Below are 25,156 nucleotides of genomic sequence, written 5' to 3' on the forward strand. Positions count from 1 at the left end.
TGTACGCATCAGCCATTTATACTGTAGGAGTTTTAGGTTGCGGCTGACTATGGAGTTAGATTAGTTTCATAATTCAAACAAACAAACGCAACACGATTCAAACAAATTTAACACGATCCAAACAAACGTAACACGATTCATACAAACATAACACGATTCAAACAAACAAACGTAACACGATTCAAACAAACGTAACACGATTCTCAAATGTATTTCGTGATTCACAATTGTAACGCGATTCACAAATAAATGACCCTATTACATTCGTTTGCAACCTGACAAACACAAGTTACAAATCCCTGCATTCGTTGGTGTGAATCCTTGCATTCGTTCGTGTGGATTTTTGGAACTTTCCTGACGCGCTTTGATCCACAAATGCATTTTTTCTAAAATATATCCTCAGCAGCCTATCAGATCGTCTCTTCCAATTTTAGCCAATCATATTAACGTGTCTATGTGGACTTCAACAACCTGCCATAATGACGGACATCGTCTCCTTCAGATAATGAGCAATGTCGTCTGGTAGCATGTAGGTGAAATATTGCTTGTTAATCTTATTAAACCGATGATCATACCTGATTAAATATTGTTGAGAATGGCAGGATTCATGTTTAGTCATTTTCCGTGTTTCCTAGGCTAACGCAGAGCCCGTCTACCCATATTAGACATTCTCCGGTGATTGGCTAAAATTGGAAGAGACGATCTGATAGGCTGCTGAGGATATATTTTAGAAAAAATGCATTTGTGGATCAAAGCGCGTCAGGAAAGTTCCAAAAATCCACACGAACGAATGCAAGGATTAACACCAACGAATGCAGGGATTTGTAACTTGTGTTTGTCAGGTTGCAAACGAATGTAATAGGGTCATTTATTTGTGAATCGCGTTACAATTGTGAATCACAAAATACATTTGTGAATCGTGTTACGTTTGTTTGAATCGTGTTACGTTTGTTTGTTTGAATCGTGTTATGTTTGTATGAATCGTGTTACGTTTGTTTGGATCGTGTTAAATTTGTTTGAATCGTGTTGCGTTTGTTTGTTTGAATTATGAAACTAATCTAACTCCATACCTGACTGACTGCCTCTGTGCCTCTTTACAAGCCTCTCTCCAGTCTTCTAAAGATATTTCCTCCTCTATATCTTCATTCCATAATCTCAGTTTTGATTCTGATGATTCAATAGATCCAGACGCAAACAAGTCATACAGAGTTGAAATTAAACCTTTGCCATAACAGTGTTTAGTGACTGCTACTTCTAACGCAGAGATGGTCGGTATATCTAATGAATGGTTTTGAGATGAAGATATAAAACTCCTAAGCTGAAGATATCTGAAAAAGTTATTATTTGGAATGTCATATTTGGTAGATATTTCCGCAAAAGACAAACACTTCATCCCCCTCCCTGTACATGTCTTGTACTTTCCCTAACCCCTTTTCAGCCCATAGTTTAAATCCTCTATCCTTTAGCCCTGGTTCAAAGTTGGCATTACCCCAAATAGGACTGAAGCGCAAATGGGACAAATCTATATTCAAATATTTGCAAGTGTCGAAACAAACATCAATCATATTAAATATAATAGGGTTGTCTGTATTTTTCTTCAGATATTTACGGCCTGCTGAGTACAAGTACAGGTGCAATGGTAAACTCGGTTTAACAGAGCAGGATTCCAAATCAATCCAAGCAGGGGGATTTCCGGAAGAGAAGTAAAACATGATCGACCGCAATTGAGCTGCCCAGTAATACCATTGGATTTTTGGGCATTTAAGGCCTCCTCGATCATATGGTAGATAAAGTAAAGATAGACGTAATATGGGACGTTTATTTTGCCAAATAAAGTTGGTAAACAGTTTCTTGATTCTTGTGAACAAGGATGAGGGAGGGGGTAGGGGGATATTCTGGAACAAATTAAGAAGTTTGGGGAGTATATTCATTTTTAGAATATTAATCCTGCCAATCATTGAGATAGGTAAGGATGTCCAACGCTCTAGCTTCCAATACTAGCTTCCAGAATTGGGTCATAGTTTATCTGAGCAATCTTATTCACCTCAGGGACAATTTGTATTCCCAAATATGTAAAATTATCTGTTGACTTGAAAGTAGAAGCATATACAGGACTATTTTTCCTCTCTGTTTCATTAAGTAGCATTATAGATGATTTTGAGTAATTAACTTTATAACCGGATATTTTTCCAAATGTTTCAATAAGACTTAAGAGCGCTGGGATAGATCTATGTAGATTTTTAATCATTAATATTACATCATCAGCAAAGAGCACTATCTTATGTTCTAAATGACCCTCTTGAATTCCATAAACATCGCTATGTGACCTCACCGCTATAGCAAATGGTTCAATCTCAAGGATAAAAAGCAATGGCGATAAAGGGCTCCCTTGAGGGCAACTTCGACAGATGTTAAAAGGTTTAGAAACCTTACTATTAGTCAAAACTTCTGCAGTAAGCCCTGTACAAAGCAATCTTACCTATTTAATGAATGTACCTAATGTGCCAAATTGTTTTAACACCTCAAACAAATAGGGCCATTCAACACGATCGAAAGCCTTTTCTGTATCAAGTGAAAGTAAGGCTGTGTCTGTGGCCTCTCTCTGACTGTATAAAATATTGAGCACTCGTCTGACGTTATGAAAACCCTGTCTCCCTTGAATAAACCCATTTTGGTCTTCCCCCACCACCCTAGGTAGAAGATCCTCCAATCTTCTTAGCAAAATTTTACAAAGTATTTTTGTGTCTGAATTTGAAGTCTAATTGGACGCTTATTTTCACATTTTGTATTTGTTTTACCTGGCTTTGGAAGTAAAGTGATTAAGGCGCCCCTCATAGATGTGGGGAGAAGACCATTCTCAAAGGATTCCTGAAACATCTCCAAAAGGGGTGATATTAATTTGGTTTGAAATTTTTTATAGATATCTATCGAAATGCCATCTGGGCCGGCCGATGTAGTAGCCTTCATACAATTCTGCAATTTCCAATACAGTTACATTTTGATCTAATGCTCTACTTTCATCTTCCGAAATTTTGGGAATATCAAGGTTGTCTAAGAATTGTGTCTGCGTGTCCAGATTAGGAGAACACTCAGAGCTGTATAATTTCTCATAGAAGACTGAAGGTCTCATTAATCTCTGTCGGGTCCACCATAGTTCTACCACTTGGGGCTTCAATACAAATAATAGATCTTTCTGTTTGTTGTTGCTTAATGCGCCATGCTAGAAGTTTTCCGGGCTTTTCCCCCTGATCATAGTAGGACTGTTTGAGTCTCATTAAATCAGCAGCTGCTTTGTTAGCTGCCAATTCATTGTACTGAGATCTAAGCAGTAGTAGTTTTGAATGTACATCCGTAGCTATATGTCTGTTATAGTAGATTTCTGTTTCCAGCCTTTTAATTTCCTCATCTAATGTCTTCATTTCAAGTCGTGTAGCCTTTTTCTTTGAGCTAGTGAAAGAAATAATCTGGCCCCTAATAAAGGCCTTGAAAGCCTCCCATCTTGTACTAGCAGAGGTCTGGGACTTGTTACATTCAAAATACAGGTCTATTTGTTTATCTAAGAAATCTACGAATGTGGGATCCGTAAGCCATCCCGGTTGAAAACGCCATTTTGGGGGATCACTCACTAATTTAGTATCTTCATAGGTCAAGGATACAGCTTTGTGGTCAGAAAGGACTATACTACTATAATGACATTCGTCAATTTTGGAGACAAGTAGTGCTGAAACTAAAAAGTAGTCTATGCGTGAGTGGGTTTTATTATAAGTGCTAGAATAGCAGGAATACTCTACTGCATTTGGTTTACCAAGTCTCCAGATATCCAACAGATTTAATTCCTTCATAAAATGGTGTAACGTCTTTCTCGACTTATTGTGAGTATCATCTAAACCAGTCGACCTGTCTCTTGAAGAGTCTAACGTACAATTAAAGTCACCAGCTATTATGTATTGTCCGGGGAGATTTGATGCAGTCAAAAATAAACTATCATAGAATTTAGGGTCATCTTCATTGGGACCATAGACATTTATCAGAGTTATGGTTTCAGATAATAACCTGCTCTGGACAATAATGTATCTACCTGCAGAGTCCTTAACTACATTTTGTACCCGTAATGGGACAGATTTATGAATTAGTATCATAACCCCTCTAGCATGAGTGGTGTAGGGAGCAGACAATACTTGACCCTGCCATCTTCTTGCTATTTTGGAAACATCCTCACTCAACAGATGTGTTTCTTGTAAAAATACTACTTTTGATTTCAAGGATTTTATCCTGCTCATTACTTGTTTCACCTTTGTAAGTTTGTTCAGACCCCTACAATTCCACAAAGTAAATTTTATCTTACAGCTATCCGACATTAAATCCAATATGTATTAATGTATCCTTAGGAACCATTTTGGTAAAGTACATTGACAAACCACACCCGAAAATAAGAGAACAAATAATAACGTAAAACAAAAAGCCCCCACCCCCACCCCCATACGAACCTGAAGTCCATGCGCTCTGAACCTCCCCTCCCATCCCACACTTTAAGCTAACGATAAAGCGAGTTACTAACTTTTTCTTCCTTCTCTTAAGCTCTAACTAGCTTTCTCATTTTTCCTGAATATTAATCACACATAACATAAGTAATGTAACATTGAACTATGCAACATTTGCAACCTGTAGCCTGGTCACTAGACATATTATAAAGTAAAACCGCCTGAACACATGTAACACAAACCTGAAACCCGCACATGCAGGCTGGAAAACTGAGAAAAGGGCAAAAAGTTCTTAGCCTAGACACATAAAATCCACGATGCGTTGTAGCCTACGTCCAATAGGGCTAAACCAATGTCAACTCTGTCCAATGTGTGCTCCCAAGTTGACGATAAATGTCACTTCACCTTACCAGTGTTTGGGTGCTTAAACAGTGTCTCTCATCCAAATTTAAATCCATTGTCCACAACAGTAACGTTACATTTTTTACGTATGTTAGCCATAACAGCCTAAAGAAGTGATGCTCAGTCCTGTCCGTGTTAAGGGATAGGCTAAACAAAAACGGAACAATAATAATTTTGTGGAAATGGCTATAGAATAAAGTAAATTTAATAAGGCTACTGTGTTACTTTCCTGTCGGAACCTTTCAACGGCGAGCCCGACTCAATCCTTAGTTCAAAGGGATTGAATAAAACGGTCCACCTCTGCTGGAGTTTGAAAGGCGTGGGATCTCTCTTTGTGTGTTACCAGAAGCCGGGCTGGAAAGATGATTCGGTGTTTGTGGATCCCCCTGTCTCGTAGCTTCTTTCGCACCTCATCGTAGTCGCGCTGCATCCTGTGCACACCAGCAGAGAGGTCCACATAAAAACGAACCGGCTTATTCTGGTACAAGACCTGTCCCTTGGTTCTAGCTGCCTTCAGTACCAGCTCCCTGTCCTTAAAGTTCAAGAACTTCATGATTAAAGTCCTTGGATGAGCCGTGCGAGAGTCATTGCTTGGCGGAGCGCCTATTCTATGAGCCCGCTCCACCACCAACCCCTCTCGTGGTTCCATGTTCAGAGCCTACGGTATCCATTTCTCCAAAAAATCAGTTGCATCCTGACCCTCAGTCTTCTCTGGTAGCCCCACCAATCTCACGTTGTTTCGCCGACTTCTGCATTCCAAATCATCAACTTTGTCAGCAAGGCTTTTGACTGTGCTTTCCAGTGTGCTAACTTTGGATATTAGCTTGTTAGCGTCATCCTCCACATCAGAGATCCGTTGTTCGGCATGCTCTATGCGGCCTGTGCAGTCCTGTATCTGTTTTTTTGCATCCGCAATTGTTGCTTGCACTCCATCAATTTTTTTATAAAGTCCACTTTTCAAGGACAATATGGCTTTCATGATATCTTGATTGCTATTCTTGTCTGGATCTAATATTTCGTCGTCTGCTTCGTCAAGGTCATCCTCGTTAGCCATACTGTCAATCTGAATGTTGCTAGCTTCCTCGACCTCCAAATGTTCGCCGTCTTGTCGTGCTTTCTTTTTCTCTTTCTTTGCCTTGTGAAATGAAAATGGCATGGACAAAAAATGATGGGACCTCAACCTAATATGTAGTTACACAACCTTGGCAATCACTGCAATCAAAAGTTTTCTGTGTCTCTCAAGAGACCTGCACTTGTTAAAAGGTAGTCTGGCCCACTCTTCATGAGCAAACTGCTGCAGCTGTCTCAGGTTTGATGGGTGCCGTCTCCACACTGCAAGTTTACCGTAATTTTCGGAAAATAAGCCGCGGCTTGTACTCCGATTTTACAGTTTTCTTGTGCTAGTGCGGCTTATATTTCGAAGCGGCTTAAAGTCCGGTTTTAGAAAAAAAAAGTGGCTTCGTCTCAAGATCTCTACAGACCGTGCAGCTAATGTAATGCTCAACACTTGAACAGGGGCTTATTACTTGAAAGAGAGATTATTTACTGTGTCGTCTCAGTTACACTATCAGGGCTTGGAAATACAGTGACTTGCCAAAATAAGCAAATGTAAAGTAGAAAATAACATTTCATAATAATTTCAGTTAATCAAACAACTGCAAGACTTAGTGAAAAGTTATAGGGTAGCTAGCAAAATAACGCTAGCATCGCTAACAACATTACTAATTCAACTTTGGTAGTGTAACCGAGCTCTTTGTAAGTTCATTTTAGATATAATTGTATATGATCGTGTGAACAATAAGACACGGACGCGGTCTCTTTTCATAACTTGTATTTTACCACTGCTCTTCTTGACATTACAATCGAACAGCCCTCACTGATTTTACGTAAGGTGTTCAGCATCATGCCTACGGCAATTCCCGAGGGACAAAACCCCCTTGTCCGTTGTCACATAGAAAGGTCTGCTTCAGTAGGCTATTCTCAGAGTTTGCAAGCTAGCTAAACGTATACTATATCTAAAATAATTTTGTAGACATAACAATGGATTCTGCCACTAAATGAGTGACTCGAATTTATTTGTGGACATACTATCCACAACCAAAGTGTTTTACACAATGCTGTAGGATCGCCTATACTCATTCATTGCTCTTGGTACCCAGAATGCCCTGCGGCAAGCTGAAAAGCTACTAAGCAGGGGCGAATCTAGGTTCCCACTTTTGGGGGGTTAAGCCCCTAGATAAAACCTATTATTTTTCCTGTGACCCAGTAAAACTAGGGGGGTCTGGGTGAATGTTCCCCCAGAATAAATTTTTGAAAATATCCTTTTAAATAGTGTCTTGTAGGGGTTTTAGAAAAGAGAAATTAACACATTCAGATTTAAAATATGAAAGAAAAATTAAAAATAACAAAAGAAAAGTTCTTGTTTTTTGGGGGGGGACTAATGAAAATTTTGGGGGGCTCCAGCCCCCGGCGTTAACGCAAACCCATTATAACGGCGACAATTTTTTTATCACGATTAACGTTCTTTTTGGCCTAGCAAACTTTGTAGTTTTTTCACATGCTGTTGCAACAACTACTGAAACTACAACACCACACACTTGTTTGGGCTTGCAAGCCGGCTAAAGAGTAGTAGGCTAACGTTAAGTTTTGAGTGGATGGCGCTATCACGCCGTCATAAGGGATAACTTGTCCCGCTATATAAAATTATGAATAATAATAATAACAATAATAATAAGACTTTATTTATATAGCACATTTCATACAAGAATTGCAGCTCAATGTGCTTTACATAAAATCAATAAAAACAATAATAATAGAAACAATAATACAAGTAATAAAAAAAAATGTAACAAGACAAAATACAAGCTGCAGTCTTTGCGGGAATCAAAAGCACATAAGCCGCAGTCTTTGCGGTGTCTCGAGTCCGTCTTAGACTCGTTTCCAAAACATATAACAAACCAGACTGGCCGCCCCAACTGCGGTCTCTCGAATCCGTCTTGGACCGGGGGCCTGTTCCATAAAGTCCACTCAAAAAAGCTAAACTTAAAGTCCTCAACCAGACTTTAATAAGTTTAATAAGTCAAGCGGGGCTTAAGCGGTTCCATAAAGGCCAATTACAGCTCACGCAGTCCTACTAATTCAAGTCAGATTTACGTAGTCAAGCTAATTGCGCGTGCACCCTATTTTTTTACATCCCGAGATGTAAAACATGGATCATACAATCCACCACGGCAAAAGCAATGCACACGGCCACATGACTTCTTCCAGAAAGAACGTTCCCTTTAAATCGTGTACAATGACAGCTCCCTCATCCACCGCTTCAATCAAAGTAAAATGACACGCCATGATTGACGTTGTGAACGATAAGCCACCGTTGAAACAAAGAGACTACTTTCCCCCATTTAAATTGGCTGAGTGACTGATTACCAGATTGGAGACGTGTACTAGTAATTTAAGACATGAATGGGTTTGGACATTCACTATAATCCAATTCCTTATGATCTTTTCTAGAGGTACCAACAAATGTGTCCAGGCTATTTTTTTTTATATCTTTGCGCAATAATTCATCTATTTTCATCACAGCTTTTCTTCTATAACATACCTAAGGCAAGTATACATGATGCAATTGCTTTTTATGTCATCACTTTTCAGGAGCAACAAAGTACCCAAACGTGACAGCGACAATCGATCATAAAAACGATGCTTGTGTGAGTAAAAAATAAAAAATAAATTCTGATTGGTTATAGCAGTATTTGGCCCGTCACCTTGAGCTCTGATTGGTTAGCGTTTCCAGAGCACGTGGTCCAAAGTCCAGACAGAGAGAAACATGGCTTCAAAGTTGCGAAGCGATGTCTGACTTCACTTCAACAAAATAGATTCAATTACTGTAATGTAATCTTCCATGTACATATCATTATGAGAACACTATAAAATGTATTTGAAATATTTTTACTATACTTGCCCGTATTTCAGCGCGGTGTTAGAAGAGTACATCCACAAAGGGAGTTGCACTCTGGCTATCACCTAACAGCTTTTGTCTTATTTTGTGCAGATATAAATTGTAATGTTACGTTTATGTTGTGTATCTAGGATATCTGATTAATCTCATAGGTCAAAGAAGGGGCTTCAGTTTACTAGAGTAAATTTACTCTTCAGCTTCGCCTCATGAAGCTATTCTATTTCAGATGTTTCTTTTTTGATAACATTGATGCAGCATAAGCAGTGATGAGCAGTCATATGTTCATGTTTTCATATACATTTTTTCTTGTCATTTATTTGTCAACATTCATTTTCGTAACAATCTTACAATATTTTTGTTATCTCCATGATGGATACGCCCCGCCCCTCGAGTACACGTTTTTACAGACCTTTGAATTATCAAAAAATTCCCATCCCTAATATACATATTTACTGTAATATACTGATATTTTTCTAACCAGCATTTTGTGGCTGGTTATATCTACATTTCTAATAATGGGCATTTTTTATGGTTCTGTTATGTGGAATTACATTGTTTATTGATACATACTAGTTAATTAATAATCTTGAAAGGAACCATAACATATTTCAGTAATTTTGAATAATAAACATTGTGTAACATTTGCCTTACCCTCTCTTCCTGTAAAGATGATGTTCATTGGGTTGTGCAGAGTGGTGAAAGATGTCACTCCCCCAAATGCCTCTGTAGCCCACTTCAGCAGCTCTGTATTGTTTGTGGGCAGGTCTTTTCGATGTATTGGTTTGGCTGAGTAAAAGCCCATGGAGCTATTGGTTACCTGGTGAAAATAGAATGTAGTTGTAGTGTTGTTGTTTAACATTCACAATCAGAATCAACACCACAATCACCAATTTTTTTTAAATATGTTTTAATAAGACAGTAAACAACTAAGGAGCACACCTTCAATGCAAACATTTGATTGTGATTCTGAACAACAGGATTGCTGGAACAAAATTGATTGGAAAGTAGTAGGCCCCTCCAAATTCAGAAATGTACTATACAAAACATACCCTTTATTTTCCACGTAAATACCTAGTAATTAAGGGACTGTATAAGGAAGGGTTACCACTTTTCTTTGGCACCGTTCATTGTTCCATTGCTCCCCTGTGGCATTTGTTGTAAATAAAATACAATAAAAAAAAGTACACTGTTTTTTGTTGTTGTTTTTTTTAACTTTGTGGTAGTGCTGCAGTGTGGTGGTTGAGCTACCCACTACCCTGCCTCGTTTTGATGCTTTTTCAATTATGATTTTGCGTTTTGGTGTCAACAACCGATTGAAAATTAACTTGTTTGCGCAGACAATCACTCTTCATCAGCGCGGGTTCCTTGTCACAGCAGAGCGAGCATGAGAATGGAAGGCCAACCGCAGCTACCTTACGTTCCTCCTGAACCACCAATAAAAAAATAAAACAAAATGTAAAGACATCAAGAAGTGATTGATTCCACCAACATGTCTCTGCTCCTGGCACTTAGACTCTGCTCTTGGCACTTAGACTCTGCTCTGTGTTCTTGTGTGATAGAGGAGGCATGGCTTTGGAGACACCTCTGAAGCGAGGGTGGGCTCTATGCTCTCAAAGCTAGCTTGCTAACATCTCATCTTTAATATAGCTAAATGATTGTATTGTTATTGCATTTTTACAACATGCTAGCTAGACATTGCAAGTTAATTTAGTGCTGGATCATTTTATGCTCCACCACCATTGTGCTTTTTTTTTAAGATTAACAAAGATAATCATCATTCTGCTCCACTTACCAACTCTTCTTTTTTCGTAATTTTCCTTCATCAAATTTCAGTTAAACTTAAAGAATATTACGGAAATCATACAACAGGGGTCGGCAACAGGCGGCCCGCGGGCCAATTGTGGCCCGCCAGCGATTTTATTTGGCCCGTCAAAATATTTCCAATGATATATTTTTTATAACGTTTTTTTCCCCGTCGACTTTTATTTTGAAACCGGAAACTGGGTATGGTGTCATTAGATGTTGTCGACTTCATGCAGCGCCGGCGTCGCCTGCAGCCCGGTTGACTTGAAGTAACCAATGGCATTCTCAGCTTCAAGGCAGCCGGCTGTCGGCGCTGCCGTCGCTGCATGAAGTCGAATACACTTATTGACTTTTCTGAAGTATTTTTTCGCCATGTCATCGCTACCATATGATCGCTACACCTCACGGCTGACAGATCGCCTGAGGTGAAAGCACAGTTATGGTTAGTAATCATGGGCAGCGCTCTCTATGGCAGCGCTAGGAAGGGGCTAGCAGGTGCTTCAGCACCCCCAAGAAAGACCAAAGCACCCCGATAGCACCCCCCACGACATTGCTTATTAATTTATAGTTTCAGGCCCGGAATGGCCATCGGGAGAATAGGAAGAATTCACGGTGGGCCGCTTTGCCCGCTTATAAATTGGGCCAGAAGATCGCCTGCTTTCTCTTTGTTTTTTTTCACACACCGAATAACAGGATATGCCTTAAGTTTGTTAAGTTACTGTGTGACTGAAAAGTAAGCTAATAGGCTACATTATGTTTTAATCTAATTAAGCGCATGATCAGACCGTGCATTAAAAAGTGCAGTTCAGTTGTCGCGCATGTTTCTCAAACACAAACCATAATTTATTGTTGTGGAGGGAGTTAGCTAGATTAAGCTGAAGCGAAAAAAATAAAATGGAAGGGATAAGATCCCAGGAGGAACTGAAAAAGCCAGGTAAAAAATTAAATTTTTGCTCGCATTAATGTGAAGTTCCGATTTCACCTCACATTAAAACCTTGACTAGGTCCTAGTAATCCTATTCTCACTTGATGACAGTATTTATGTGCACCAACGATGACGACCCACCACGTTGGGATGACAGTGACGATCATGTTGATACAGTTCGTTAACAGACCACCAATGGGCTCATGCACATGGTTTATTATCGTTAGCTATTTGTAGTAGACCTACCCATTCTCCATATAGGCCTAGTTGTTGCGAGTGCACGTATCGCAAGGGCACCTATCGCAGCGTCTAAATAGGCAGTAACCCAGACTCTGGCCCGCCGTCTAGTGGCGAGGAAAAATACTGGCCCGTGGCCCAAGTTACTTGCCGACCCCTGTCATACAAGTTTGTCAAATTTAGCAAATTTCAAAGCTACTGTATTCTTCAAAATAAAACCGCGGTTTATAACCCTATTTAAAACATTTCTTGTGGTGGTTAGGGTGACCCAGGGCCGGATTAACCATTTTCTGTGCCCTGGGTAACGAGGCTCAAGGCCCCCCCCCCCCCCCCCCCCACCCCAAACGACTTAGGATCTCTGTATTAGAGACAACATATTCCGTCTATGTTCCAAACTTTTTTCATGGTCCCCGATCCTCTCAGAGTGTTTCCAATTGCTAAATCAACTGATGAAGGCATGTTGTTGGGTTTGGGATGACAGGAGTTTGCAGGCATGACAATAAACAGAGCCAGTAGATGGTGAATAAAGCAGCCGACTTTGTTGTTTTAAAGACGGCAATTAAATAGGTCATTTGTGAGACAGCGGGTTCGACACCCAAGCCCAGACTCCCTCACTGATGCTGGGTACCTGCCAGCCCGGTGGTGGAAGGCAGCGGGCCCTCAGTGGATGGCCTCCTCCCTCAACGTCTCTGTCAGGGGTCCCCATAGTGCCAAATCTGACGGGAGTGTGAAGGTGCTGCGGGGGCTGGAGCTACCTGCTGTCTCAGCTCCTTCAGTTGGGCTTGCATCATGTTTGCTGTGATGATGTGGAGGCTGTTCATCCTCGTCGTCCTCTTGCTCTTAGCTCATTTGGTTGTCGTACCTTGTCTCACTGCTAGCTTCCAAACCACTAGCACCACTAACTTTAACGTTAACACTAGCTGTTTCCACAGGTGGAGGGATTTCGGCGATTCCATCGTCTTTTCTCAAAGGACACTGATCATCTGGAGTATATTTTGTGTGCAATTTTTGGGACATATTTTAAGTTGTTGACGAACTTCAAATAATTTTTTCTTCTCAATTTTCTTTTGGCACTCCCGCTTAATTGTTTCTTCTCCATCTTGCTACACTGCTTCTCCCGCTTCAAGTCACGTGACTTTCGCTCGCAGTGTCCACGGCGTAGAAGCCGCAAGCGGCATTTGTGCAGGCAGCTACTGAAACTACACAAACACTGTTTTTGACGTGATTTAACATAATATTTTGATAGAACGAGTTGCAATAAAGTGCTCACATTAAGGAAAGTAAGGACTGCGTTCATAACATGATATAGGCCTAACATTTTGTCCAGGGCCGGAGGCCCCCTTAGATGTCATGTGCCCCTGGGCAAGTGGGGGGACCAGACGTCCGGATTTCGTCCAGACAGTCCGGTTTCCCAGCCCTTTGTCCGGACCGCTGTTGCGTGTCCTCCTTTTCGCCCTTTTGTCCTCCTTTTTGATCCTTCCTGCCCATCGTCCAATTTACCACTCGCGTGGGCTTCAGTGTCAAATAGAAAGACATCCTTCAAACCTACGTGGAGTTTAGAACTCCACTTTGCCAGTAAGAGCAGCACAAATTGATATCATGCCTTCTGTAAGCTCTGTTGTATTATATAGACGTGAGTAGAAGGGGAAAAGGGGCTTTAGAGCGGCATGCCGCTACAAAACGCAACAACAGCAGATGATAAAACAACCGCTACTGAGCTGACCAAATTATTTCATGCTGTGAAACATCACCCCTCTTACAGGAGTTTAGACTGCAGTTTAGACTGTTGACTTAATAAAATGACTAATGTTGTTGTCTTAAAGGAGACATGAAATACTGTTGGATGCTTTTATATAGGCCTTGATGGTCCCCTAATACTGTATCTGTAGGGAGTCAGGTGGCTGAGCGGTGAGGGAGTTGGGCTAGTAATCTGAAGGTTGCCAGTTCGATTCCCGGTCGGTGCACATGACGTTGTGTCCTTGGGCAAGGCACTTCACCCTACTTGCCTCGGGGAGAATGTCCCTGTACTTACTGTAAGTCGCTCTGGATAAGAGCGTCTGCTAAATGACTAAAATGTAATTGTATCTGAAGTATCTTTCCCGAAATTCAGCCTTGGTGCATAGTTACAGCCACTACGAGCAGTCCCTCAATGAGCTTTCCTCAAAACGTGTCTGTAGCTTTAAATGCTAATGAGGAGGAGAGGGGCGGCAACATGTTTACAATGGATGTGTTGCAATGGCTTGTAGCCCCCGTTGCTGTAAGATGCCTCGAATTTAGCCATTCTCATCTGATCACCCTGGTTTGCAGAGGTGCACACTCATAGTCATTTCAACACCAACAGCAGAACGGTTATCCAAATATCAAAGAAGTGTACAACACTCGCGTTACAGCATTTGTATTCACACACATACTTGATGCCATCTACCTTTACATTAGCGACAGTAACTCAGCTGGCTCGTATAGCCCCGTTGCTGTAAGATAATTCGATTTTTCCCATTCTCCTCTGATCACCCTGGTTTGCAGAGGTGCACACTCATAATTTCAAGGAGGGGAAAGACGGATATCGTGCGCGCCCTCAACACCAACAGCATAACGGTTATCCAAATAACAAAGAAGTGTACAACACGGGCGTTACAGAGTTTGTATTCACACACACACTTGATGTCATTTATCTTTACATTAGCAACAGTAACTCAGCTGTTAGCTGCAGAGCTAATGTTACAGCCACATTCTAAGGGTAGCAAGCTAGGTAACCATATACGGTAAAGCAACAAAATGATATAGCGTTAGTTAACTTACTTGTCCAAGGTTTGTAGCTTGACCAAGGAGATTTAGTAATGATCCAGAATTTAATTTCAGCAAGGCCAGCTTTGTGTTGGCTCAAGTTGAGGAAACAGTAGTGGCTGAAATGTTTGGTGCAGATATACAAAACTTTGGGAAGTTGTGTGGGCGCATTTCCAGCGAAAATACAATTAAGATACTGGTTGTGCAGAGACTCTGATGAAGGAACTAAAAAAAAATGTGTGCTTGCATGTGTACATCCAAGCACTGAGCAACTGTTATGCTTTGTTTGTTTGCTCGCCATGATGTCTCTCCAGGAAAAACTAATATCGCACTCGCCCTTGCACGGTGGTAGTTCAGTTCCTCATGGCATGAACTGGGCGGCCAAAGCAGAGAGAGGGGAGGTAACCTTCCTCCTATCTACGTCACTAGGAGGAAATTTTTTAAACAGAGCAATTGAGCCTTCATTTTGTCAAAGGCGGAGAAGAACACGCAGGGCTTGGTTTACACTTATCGAAAATTCTAGCCACTGGGGGACCAAAGGCAGGTTAGGGGAACTCATATTAATGTTAAATAACCTCATAAAATGAAGTTTTCATGTCATGTCTCCTTTAATTTAATACTAATGGCCCCCATCCCCCCCGGTCAACAGCTTTTTGGGATTGTCCTCCTTTTTGACCTTTTGTCCTCCTTTTTGGACCCAAGTGTCCTCCTTTCAGAGTCATGCTTCTGGTCACCATAGTGGTGGTGCAGTTTTTATTTCGAAGCGGCTTATAGAATGAACAACAGTAGAAACACTTTTTTTGTGAATGCTATTTAACCCGTAAAGGAGTAGCGTTGCACATGTCCCTTACGGAAAGAAAACACATTTACCAATATATGATTTTAAATACATTTTAATATGTTGTAAAGTATTATTTTCCATTACATTGACCAATATATTATATATGGAAATACATGGGATAATATATTGATGATAAATATATTACTAATATATTATAAACTATAATATATATTAATGTAATATATTGCAATATATTGCAGAATACAGCAATGATTGCCGTTTTCTATATATTGCAATATATTGCAGAATACAGCAATGATTGCCGTTTTCTATATATTGCAATATATGGAACATTAATATATAATATATGTGGTTATATATCCCAAAATATATGCAATTATGTATTCATAAATAACCACCATAATCTATGCCACTTTATATGGGAAAATGTATGAGTAATATATGTAAAGATATAGTGTCACATGTATGCTTCATATATTGTAGAATATATTTTAAATATATGTAAAATTATATGGAAAGATATATTGTACAATGCATGTGTACATATATGAGAACATGCCAATACAATGTACAGACATATATGGTGATATTTACATTTAGTCATTTAGCAGACCATGTATTTAATATAAATATTAAATACCATATATGGACATATATTGCCTAATATATCACATAATATTTTCCAATATACTGCAATATATTTTCCTTCCGTAAGGGTTGATTGTTTGAATTCGGGTCTCACAGCGTAACGTTGCATATATGTGTAGCCGGTGAAGCCACCTCCCTGAAACTCGTTTTTTCAGGTTGGGATGTCTGCTAGCATGGTAGTAGCATTGCTACGAGTATTATGCTAGCTACCTTAGCCCGGAAGCTTATTAAAGCTAGCACCATACCATTTCAGAAAAATAACTTGTGCTTTGGGGACCGTCGGAAATATTTTGAACTCACGCGTCTAAAGGTAAATATTAGTAAATTCCCAGGCAGTAAAAAAACATACATTACGCACTTACTTTCGTTTTCGAAGTGTGCTACACAATGGCATGCTGTACTGCCTGTACTCATGTACATTTAGTCATTTAGCAGACGCTCTTATCCAGAGCGACTTACAGTAAGTACAGGGACATTCCCCCCGAGGCAAGTAGGGTGAAGTGCCTTGCCCAAGGACACAACGTCATTTGGCACGGCAGGGAATCGATCCGGCAACCTTCTGATTACTGGCCCGACTCCCTCACCGCTCAGCCATCTGAATACGGTATACATGCTCTCTACATGCCTCTGGCCAATGTTGAAATGGCAGTTTGTCAGACCTCAGGCCTCTGACATGTGGTGTCCTGCCTTGCTCCTTCAAAAGCTACGCCTTTAATATCACCTCAAATAAGGCTGGGCGATATGGGTAAAAAATGATCAATATATATATTTATATTTACATTCGATAACGATAATTAAGACGATAGACCACAGATCTGTAGTAGAAGCAAAATAAGTCTCTTCATCAACTTTTTCTCTACACTCGGCATAAAGTTTAGGCAGAGCGGTGTGAGAGAAATGTTTGCGGCCAGGGAGCACGTACCCGGGGTCAAGTAACTTAAGCTTTTTAAAACTTTGCTCTTTATCAATAGCCTACCTATTAATACCTTGGCGCAAACTCACACTTTCTGCATGTTCTAACGAGTGATTTTGCTTCAGGTGGTTTAAAGGTTTCTGATAAACTAGTATTAATACTTTTCAGAGACGTTCTAAGAAGTCAGCAAAATCGTTTGCGGACCTAGCAAGCGGTTGCCTTGGAGATGTTGACAACATGGCGTCTGCTCCAGATTCGTCGTTTTTGATTTGGGATTTTCCTACGTGTTGTTGTATTATATAAAAAAAACTAATATGGACTTTTCGACAGATCTACAAACACCTTTGTAGGCAGAGATTTGTTAAAACGTTTGTTAACCGAGACCGTAGGTCGAGGTCAACAAGAAGTCCACATTTGCAGTTTGTCGTATTACCAGACTTCTTAGCCACCTGTTTGTTTACTACACCAATTTGCATCGAACATTGCTCTGCTCTTTGTCGGATTTCAAAAAGCCAAACAACTTCCAAATAACTGAAGAAGACGAACCTTTTTATCAATAATTTCTTCATCGGAAGTTGCTCCTTCGCCATGGCTATCGCTGCCACTGTTTTTGACAATAAGACACATTTTCCATGGTTAACATTAGCTACTCCACTCGAGGTGCTCAGTATATTTTAGTGAGCGTAGGCTACCATTTTTCTGCAACTTCCTGCTGCATCACAGAAATTTTATGAACTGCTGTTCCTAATTATTCTCTGTCAACATTATCAATATTATTGAAAATTAATTAATGTTACGATATTTTTATTCATATTTACATATTTCAACTTTATAAAATGCCTGGTTCGCAAGCTAATTGAGCCACAAACTCACAATCAGACACACACAGATTCCTGGCATAACAGTATGATAATGCAAATTAAGAGTTTAAATATTTTTTAAAGGCTTCGATTGTATTTAGCAAAATGTGATTTGTGACAAGACCGGACAAGTTGAAAGTTAAACAGGTACAGATAAATACAGAAAATAAATGTTGGACGATTTGTTATGTGACACGCTCTGGTGAAATGGGGCGGTAGTTGGCCAATTTATTTATTCAATCTTTAAAGATTGTGAAAGTGCAGATTGTAACATTTCACATTATGTGTCTTACATTGAAATCGGAAAATAGTTGAAGAAGATACGCGTACCTGAATGTTGATCCCCCTCTCGCTGTTTCTCTCTCTCTCTTTTGACCACTATTCTCTGAGCTGGGCCCATTTGAAAGGGAATGTTTATTATGGTAGTGTCCACTATCCGGGTTGCACAACTGCATTGGAGCCAAGGTCTTTCCTTCGCTTCCTGAGTTGGGGCCGGGGAAATGAGACCTTTTTAACTTTGTGCGTCAGACTCTGGAATCTGCCTCCGCACAGAGTATAAATATATACATCCAGCCAGCCTTTCCCGAAGATCCGACATCATCCCCCCCCCCCCCTTCTGGTGGTGGTGGGGGTTGTAATGGACTATAGATGAAGCGCCCCCGTCCCCAAGCAAAAGGAAGAAGAAGGGGGCAATGAACAGCTTATGTTCCTTTTCAAAACAACTTAACCATTACAAAAGTCCTATATTAGTCAAGTAAAGAAGGAAAAAAGGAATTAATTGAATAATTTCGCTGAAAACATCTCTCACTATTTCTGTATACTGTATATTCAAGAGATTCAAACGGATACCATATCTGTTTAGATACTGTCTCATATATTTTTTTTTCCCTACCACATTCCCCACAAGCTAGCACACAGATGAACATCTTGTTTTGGATTATGGTGAGGCGAGTTTTGGTTGGGGCCTCTAGAGAAATGGGAACATTGTCATTGTGTATTCTGAATGTGTTTCTGAAAGTCTATGTAAGGTATTTTGTGGTTGGTTAGGGTTATAACCTACTACTGGGTGTGACAAATAAAATAAATAATATAAATTAAATCCATTGTTGCTTTCTTGCCATATTAGAGGTGTTTTGAATTATGTGTCTGTCCGGGCCAAAGGATTGTGCTGAAAGCCAGGAAATTTGATTGTGATTTATTGGTCCCTCTCAAGCGTGCATTTTGGTTATGGGTGGATCACAACAGACTAAGACAGGGGTGGAGCGAGGAGAACAAGAAACAGATACAAGACAGTGACAAAAAACTGATCGGCATAGGACAAAGGGAACTACTCTGACAGAACTCTCCTGGAGTGTGAGAGTTAGCTGTGGCTCAGCCATAGGGTCAATATTGCATGACAGGCTCCATTTATGGCTTGGATCCAAAGACATCCTTTCCTTTTGTGTGAACCAAATAGTATGGCAGGCTCGCTTCTGCTGCCCCTCACTATCACTGACCTGGCCAAGAACCCTAATTTCACAGCACAGTATCCACCCGATGCTGACATTATCATTGTGCTCATCAGAGTCACTCAGTATTGTGTTTTATCAGGCATGGAGCACCTATTGCTGTCACTTGGAGTGGGAATATTATTTTCTGACTTGCTATCTGTCAGATGTTTGTGGAAGCCATTCAAAGGAAATTAGGAGAAGGATCAAAGTCACTTACTTTCTGTCTTTGATTGCTCCTTGAATGTACATCCTGACTGTCTCCAATGAAGGAACCAAGTCAAATGGTGACTTGTGTACAAATGCATTATAGTGTAGGTACAGAATGAGTAGGTGGAATGTAAGATAGTAGCCTTAAGGCCTGTAGGGGGACAGTTGTTTTGCCTTACGAGTCATCGTAGTTAGCACTCCTTCTGGGTAGGTCGCCGCGCTTATTTAGAACTGTTTGTGCTCCGTTAAGGTAGGCAGGTCAATCGCGGGCGGGTATCAGTGTGAATATGTTGATAAATACCCGCTCACATCATTTATTCATATGTTGGTTATTTAAGTGGATAGATACAATGAGTAGGGTCAAGTACTACAAAAAAAAAATATATGTACTGGTGTACAAAATTTGTTTGTACAAAACTATTGTGGCTAGCCGGTGGGTTAGCATTAGCTATTTTGGTAGAGTGCTATATTTCAGTTAGCTTCGTAGAACTATTTATTTTACACTGTATTCTTTTTACATTAAGATTGTTTGTTTTGTGGATTTATTGTTAACTGAAGAAAGTAAGAAAAGAACTGTTTGTGCTCCGTTAAGGATCGGACCAGCCTTCTCTGTGAAAATAAACCCCGATGGTCTCAGCCACAATCTTCGACACCGCGTCCCGTGCCTCTTTCTCTCCGCACTGCATCCCTAACTTCAAACACAACGCAGAGTATACCAGCAGCGCCGAGGGGCTCGACACAGGTGGCAGACGCACAGAGGGAGTGGGTTACAGATACATTTGTGACACGGTCTGATGAAAATGTCGGCCAAGGTAATTTCTCAGTTTATACAGATTGGAAAGTGAAGATTGTAAGCTTTCAAATGATGAGTGATACATTTGAATCTGAAAATTGTTGAACATACGCGTGTCTGAATGTTGTAAACCTGGAAGCAGAGAAACCTGTTGTAGCAGAGAAATCCTCCTTTAAAGATTTTAGACTTTTTCACAGGGTGTGATTGTTTTTGTGTTAATCATTAGAAGTGCCAAGTGCCGTTCATTTCCCCTAAGTAAAGAGAAAAATATAAAAATCTTTGCACTCGATCAAATTCCAGGATCCTGCTTTCTTGACTTAACCTAGATATGTGTGTTTTATCAGCCAGTATTTTAATTTTTTCAAAATCATACAGGGAAAATCAAGTTTAAAGCTACTTTCCTCCTGTTTCTGTTTAACTGCTGCCGGCTGCACGACCAGCAGCCGGCAATGTGCAGCCATTTTTTCCCTGCCTTACAAGGCTACGAATTGCTTTTTTTATCAGCAGATGTCGCAAGATGATGTCACAAATATGTAATTCAGACAGTTATAACATAAACAAGATTATATGAATAGCAAAATATGTAGGCCAATAAACAATGCAAAAAAGAATTGCATTTGCTTTACTACATAGCTATTTGTGTGTAGACCGGTAAGCGCAATTCGTATGTTATGATATGAATGGCAACAATAATTGTAGGCTAATTGTAACACGATTGTTTTGTATGTTTTGTAAAGCGGACATACAACAAATACATACATTTCTGAAATATCAAGAGGTATAAATGAGTCAAGTCAGTTACAATAAATGTGTAAATTAGTATTCTACAACCTATTAGATAGCTAAAAGAAATGTAGGCCTATTTTTGAGGTGGTGAAAGAGCTGTGTAAGCATTGGAATGCTTGGAATGTTGACAGTAACTTGACTTGAGTAGACTATACATTGAAGAGAACTTGAGGGACCAAATACATTGATTAAGTTTGCGATCGATAAATCGATAAAAAAACTGCCTGTAATTCACCGTTTGCCAGTTCAACCAAAGAAAATGCATCCTGAGCATAATGCAACGCCCAGGATTAGCCTATTCGTTATATTTAATTGGTGGATGTAGGCTAAAACGAACGTATGACAAAAATGTAAGCAGACGACATGCTTGAAAATGGACAAAACTACTTGTAAACATTATATTTAAGGGTACTTGACTTGAGACCAAATCTGCCGATTCATCACTTGATGATTAGGAGGGGGGGATGGGATATTGCACTTTGTACAAACAAACACAGCCTACAAACCAAAAAAATTACATCTATTATAGGCTGAAAGGCGCCGAAAACCCTGGGCCCCGCACCCGAGGGGGCCCCCGATCTATGTTTTTTTTTTCCATTATTTATCTTTGGCAACAAAACGTGGATTTTATCCATGGAAGACAATTATACTAAATATAGTATATATTTTTACACAGCTACTGTGGCATACCTGGCTTCACTAAACAGATACACCAGTATCATGACATGCTTGATGACTGGCTGGATTCGAACCTAAGACCTTGCACTTCAAAGGTGCCCGTCTTATCCCAGTGAGCCATTTTCAGTGCTGGGTATTGCTGTGTACAGTTACTGTATGCAAAAAGTAAGCCGTTTCTCCTGTGGCAAGCGTGGTCAGATTTGGCCCAAGTTTGGGGACCAGGGCTCCGTCCTTGGTCCCCTCCTCTTCTCTCTGTACACCACCTCACTTGGACCCATAATCACCTCCCATGGCTTCTCCTACCACTGCTACGCTGACGACACGCAGCTGTACCTGTCATTCCCTCCGACCGATCCGGGGATCTCAGCTAGGATTGAGGCCTGCCTCGCAGACATCTCCGCCTGGATGACTGAGCACCACCTCCAGCTGAACCTTGCCAAAACGGAACTTCTCATCATCCCGGCCAAACCCTCCATCTCCCATGACTTCTCAATCACCCTGGGATCTGCGACGGTGACCCCCTCATCCTCTGCCAGGAACCTTGGGGTTACCATGGATGACGAGCTCTCCCTCACGGCCCACATCGCTGCGATCTCCCGGTCGTGTAGATTCACCCTCTACAACATCCGGAAGATCAGGAGATACCTGTCTGAGCACTCCACCCAGCTGCTTGTCCAAGCACTTGTCCTCTCCAAGTTGGACTACTGCAACTCGCTGCTCGCCGGTCTCCCATCATGCGCAACCCGCCCTCTTCAGAGAATTCAGAACGCAGCGGCCCGTCTGGTCTACAATCTACCCAGACGCTCCCACGTTACCCCGCTCCTCATCTCCCTCCACTGGCTACCCATAACGGCCCGCATCAGATTCAAGACCCTGGTACTGACCTTCCGAGCAGTGAACGGGACTGCGCCCGACTACATCAAGTCTCTCCTGTAGCCTTACACCCCCACCCGCCACCTACGGTCTTCTTCAGACAACCGCCTGGTGGTCCCACCTCTCAAGACCGCCCGGTCCCAGCACAAGCTCTTCTCCTGCCTGGCACCCCAGTGGTGGAATCAACTCCCCACCTCCATCAGAGACACGGACTGTCTCTCCACCTTCAAGAGAAGGCTCAAGACGCACTTGTTCCTGGAGTACAATGGTATTTAGGAATGGTTTGCTGAACCCAACGCTAGTTTCCTCAAGGTTCACAATGACTCTTGCTTAGACTGTTGCTCTTGTTGGTTAGTGGTAGCTGATTTAAACTGTTGTATTCTTTTTTAGTTAATCCTATTTTTATTGCTTTCCTACAGGTACACCTGCACTTAGAGATTAATGTTGTGTAATTTTAACTTGTTTAACTACATGCTCTTATGGTTTCTTCCCTTTAGCACTATTTTTTGGTTGTTCACAATATGTACTTCTTGTTTTTGACTACCCGCAATGCTGTGGGGCTATCTTGTTGTTATTATCAGGGACCTATGCACTTTGTGAAGCTCTCTCTTGGAAGTCGCTTTGGATAAAAGCGTCTGCTAAATGAATAAATGTAAATGTAAGTTTAAACAGCTGTAATTCAGTTCTATTTTGACATGTCACAGTGATTGTGGTCTGAAGATAATCTGTGCCAAATTAGGTAAATTTTTGATATTCACCAAAATCGTTTTATTCATTCATTCAAAATGGAGGCAACATCAATTCAGCTAGTATCACTATTTAACATGTGTCAGACACAGGGTCGCCCCCTAGCAGTTAGATGACACAACCTTTAGTGGGCCTCTTTGGAACAGGGTCCCAAGCACCTGTACCAAGTTTGATGTTGATTCAGCAAGTATTTCCTGAGACTTCCTGTTTTGGCGGCTTCATCGCCGAATTTGATGAGCTTTACCGAAATGTGAAAAGGTTTGTGAGGCTTGATCTGAAGATAAATGGTGCCAAATTTTTGCTTATTGCAGCGCCACCTAGAGGTGAAATTCAAAAAAGGTTTAGATATTCAAAAAAACATGAGATGTCTTTTGTGAGGCTTGGTCTGAAGATGATCTGTGCCAAATTTGGTGAAGATTGGACAAACCTTGTAGGAGAGGTAGCGAAAAAACGTTATTTTCAAAATGGCGGCCACATTAATTTGATGAAAGTTATGAGGGGACAGGTCCCAAAGAATGTGCCAAATTTCACAAATTCTGACCATACGGTTCTAGGGGCTGCTATAGACTCCCATGGCAGAAGAAGATGTATAATAAATATAGCTGCAAGCAGCAATGTGGTGGCCAAGCAGGTCAGATGACCCAGAAGAAACTTTCGACATCTAGTGACTGCGGTGTACCTGGCTTCCTTTGCAGTGGCTTACAGTCTCGCTAAACAGAGAATCAGAGACATGACAAGCTTGTCAGCTTTGGCTGAATTCGAACCTCTGACGTTGACGTTTCCTGGACACCAATTATCCTAGTGAGCTATTCTCAGTACTGGGTAAAAATATTACCAGTTTTTCCTGTGGCAAGCGTGGTCAGATTTGGCCCAAGTTTAAACAGATGTAACTTAGTTCTATTTTGACATGTCACAGTGATTGTGGTCTGAAGATAATCTGTGCCAAATTAGGTGAATTTTTGATATTCACCAAAAACCTTTTATTCGTTTATTCAGAATGGAGGCCACATCAATTCAGCTGGAATTACTATTTAACATGTGTCAGACACGGGATCGCCCCCTAGCGGTTAGATGACAACCTTTTGTGGACCTCTTTGGAACAGGGTCCCGAACACCTGTACCAAGTTTGATGTCAATTCAGTAAATATTTCCTTAGATATGATCTCACTTCCTGTTTTGGCGGCTTCATCGCCGACTTTGATCAGCTTTACCAGAAAAACTGTTTTGAATATCAAAAACCATGTGAAAGCGTTTGTGAGGCTTGATCTGAAGATCAAATTTGTGCTTGTTGCAGCGCCACCTAGAGGTGAAATGGCATGACCTATTTTGGACTTCTTTAGAACAGGGTCCCTAGTCCTTATACCAAATTTGTTGTCAATGCAGTAAAGAGGTGCTGAGATATGACCTCACTTCTTTTATGGTGGCTTGGTTGACGACTTTGTTTGGCTGTTCCAGTCAAAAGGTTTAGATAATCAAAATAACACGTGATGTCTTTTGTGTGGCTTGGTCTGAAGATCATCTGTGGCAATTTTGAAGAAGATTCGACAAGAATTGTAGGAGGAGTAGCAAAAAAACGCTTTTCCTTTACATTCAAAATGGCGAATAATCTATAGAACTGGGTATGATGTCAGAGAGTGCATTGAACTCGTCTTGATCCAGGGAATCCAACGATACCTCATTTTGGACAATGGGGCATATGGTTGAAGGTAAACACACCTTCAACTTTGACCCATTGGTGGCGCTAGATGGTTGGAATGGGAGACATGAAA

At 40.8% G+C, this 25,156-nt stretch overlaps 1 protein-coding gene across 4 annotated transcripts in view; it reads right to left on the reverse strand.

Moving 5' to 3' along the window:
* Nucleotides 1-25,156, reverse strand: part of eng (endoglin) — a 124,367-nt gene that overhangs the window by 20,537 nt on the left and 78,674 nt on the right. For all 4 annotated transcript variants that reach the window (XM_047050549.1, XM_047050548.1, XM_047050550.1 and 1 more), the window contains one exon: nt 9,493-9,658. In XM_047050549.1, the coding sequence (XP_046906505.1) occupies nt 9,493-9,658 (166 nt within the window). The remainder of the gene's footprint in view (nt 1-9,492; nt 9,659-25,156) is intronic.

Source organism: Hypomesus transpacificus, unplaced genomic scaffold (assembly GCF_021917145.1).
Source record: "Hypomesus transpacificus isolate Combined female unplaced genomic scaffold, fHypTra1 scaffold_122, whole genome shotgun sequence".
NCBI classification, from domain to species: domain Eukaryota; kingdom Metazoa; phylum Chordata; class Actinopteri; order Osmeriformes; family Osmeridae; genus Hypomesus; species Hypomesus transpacificus.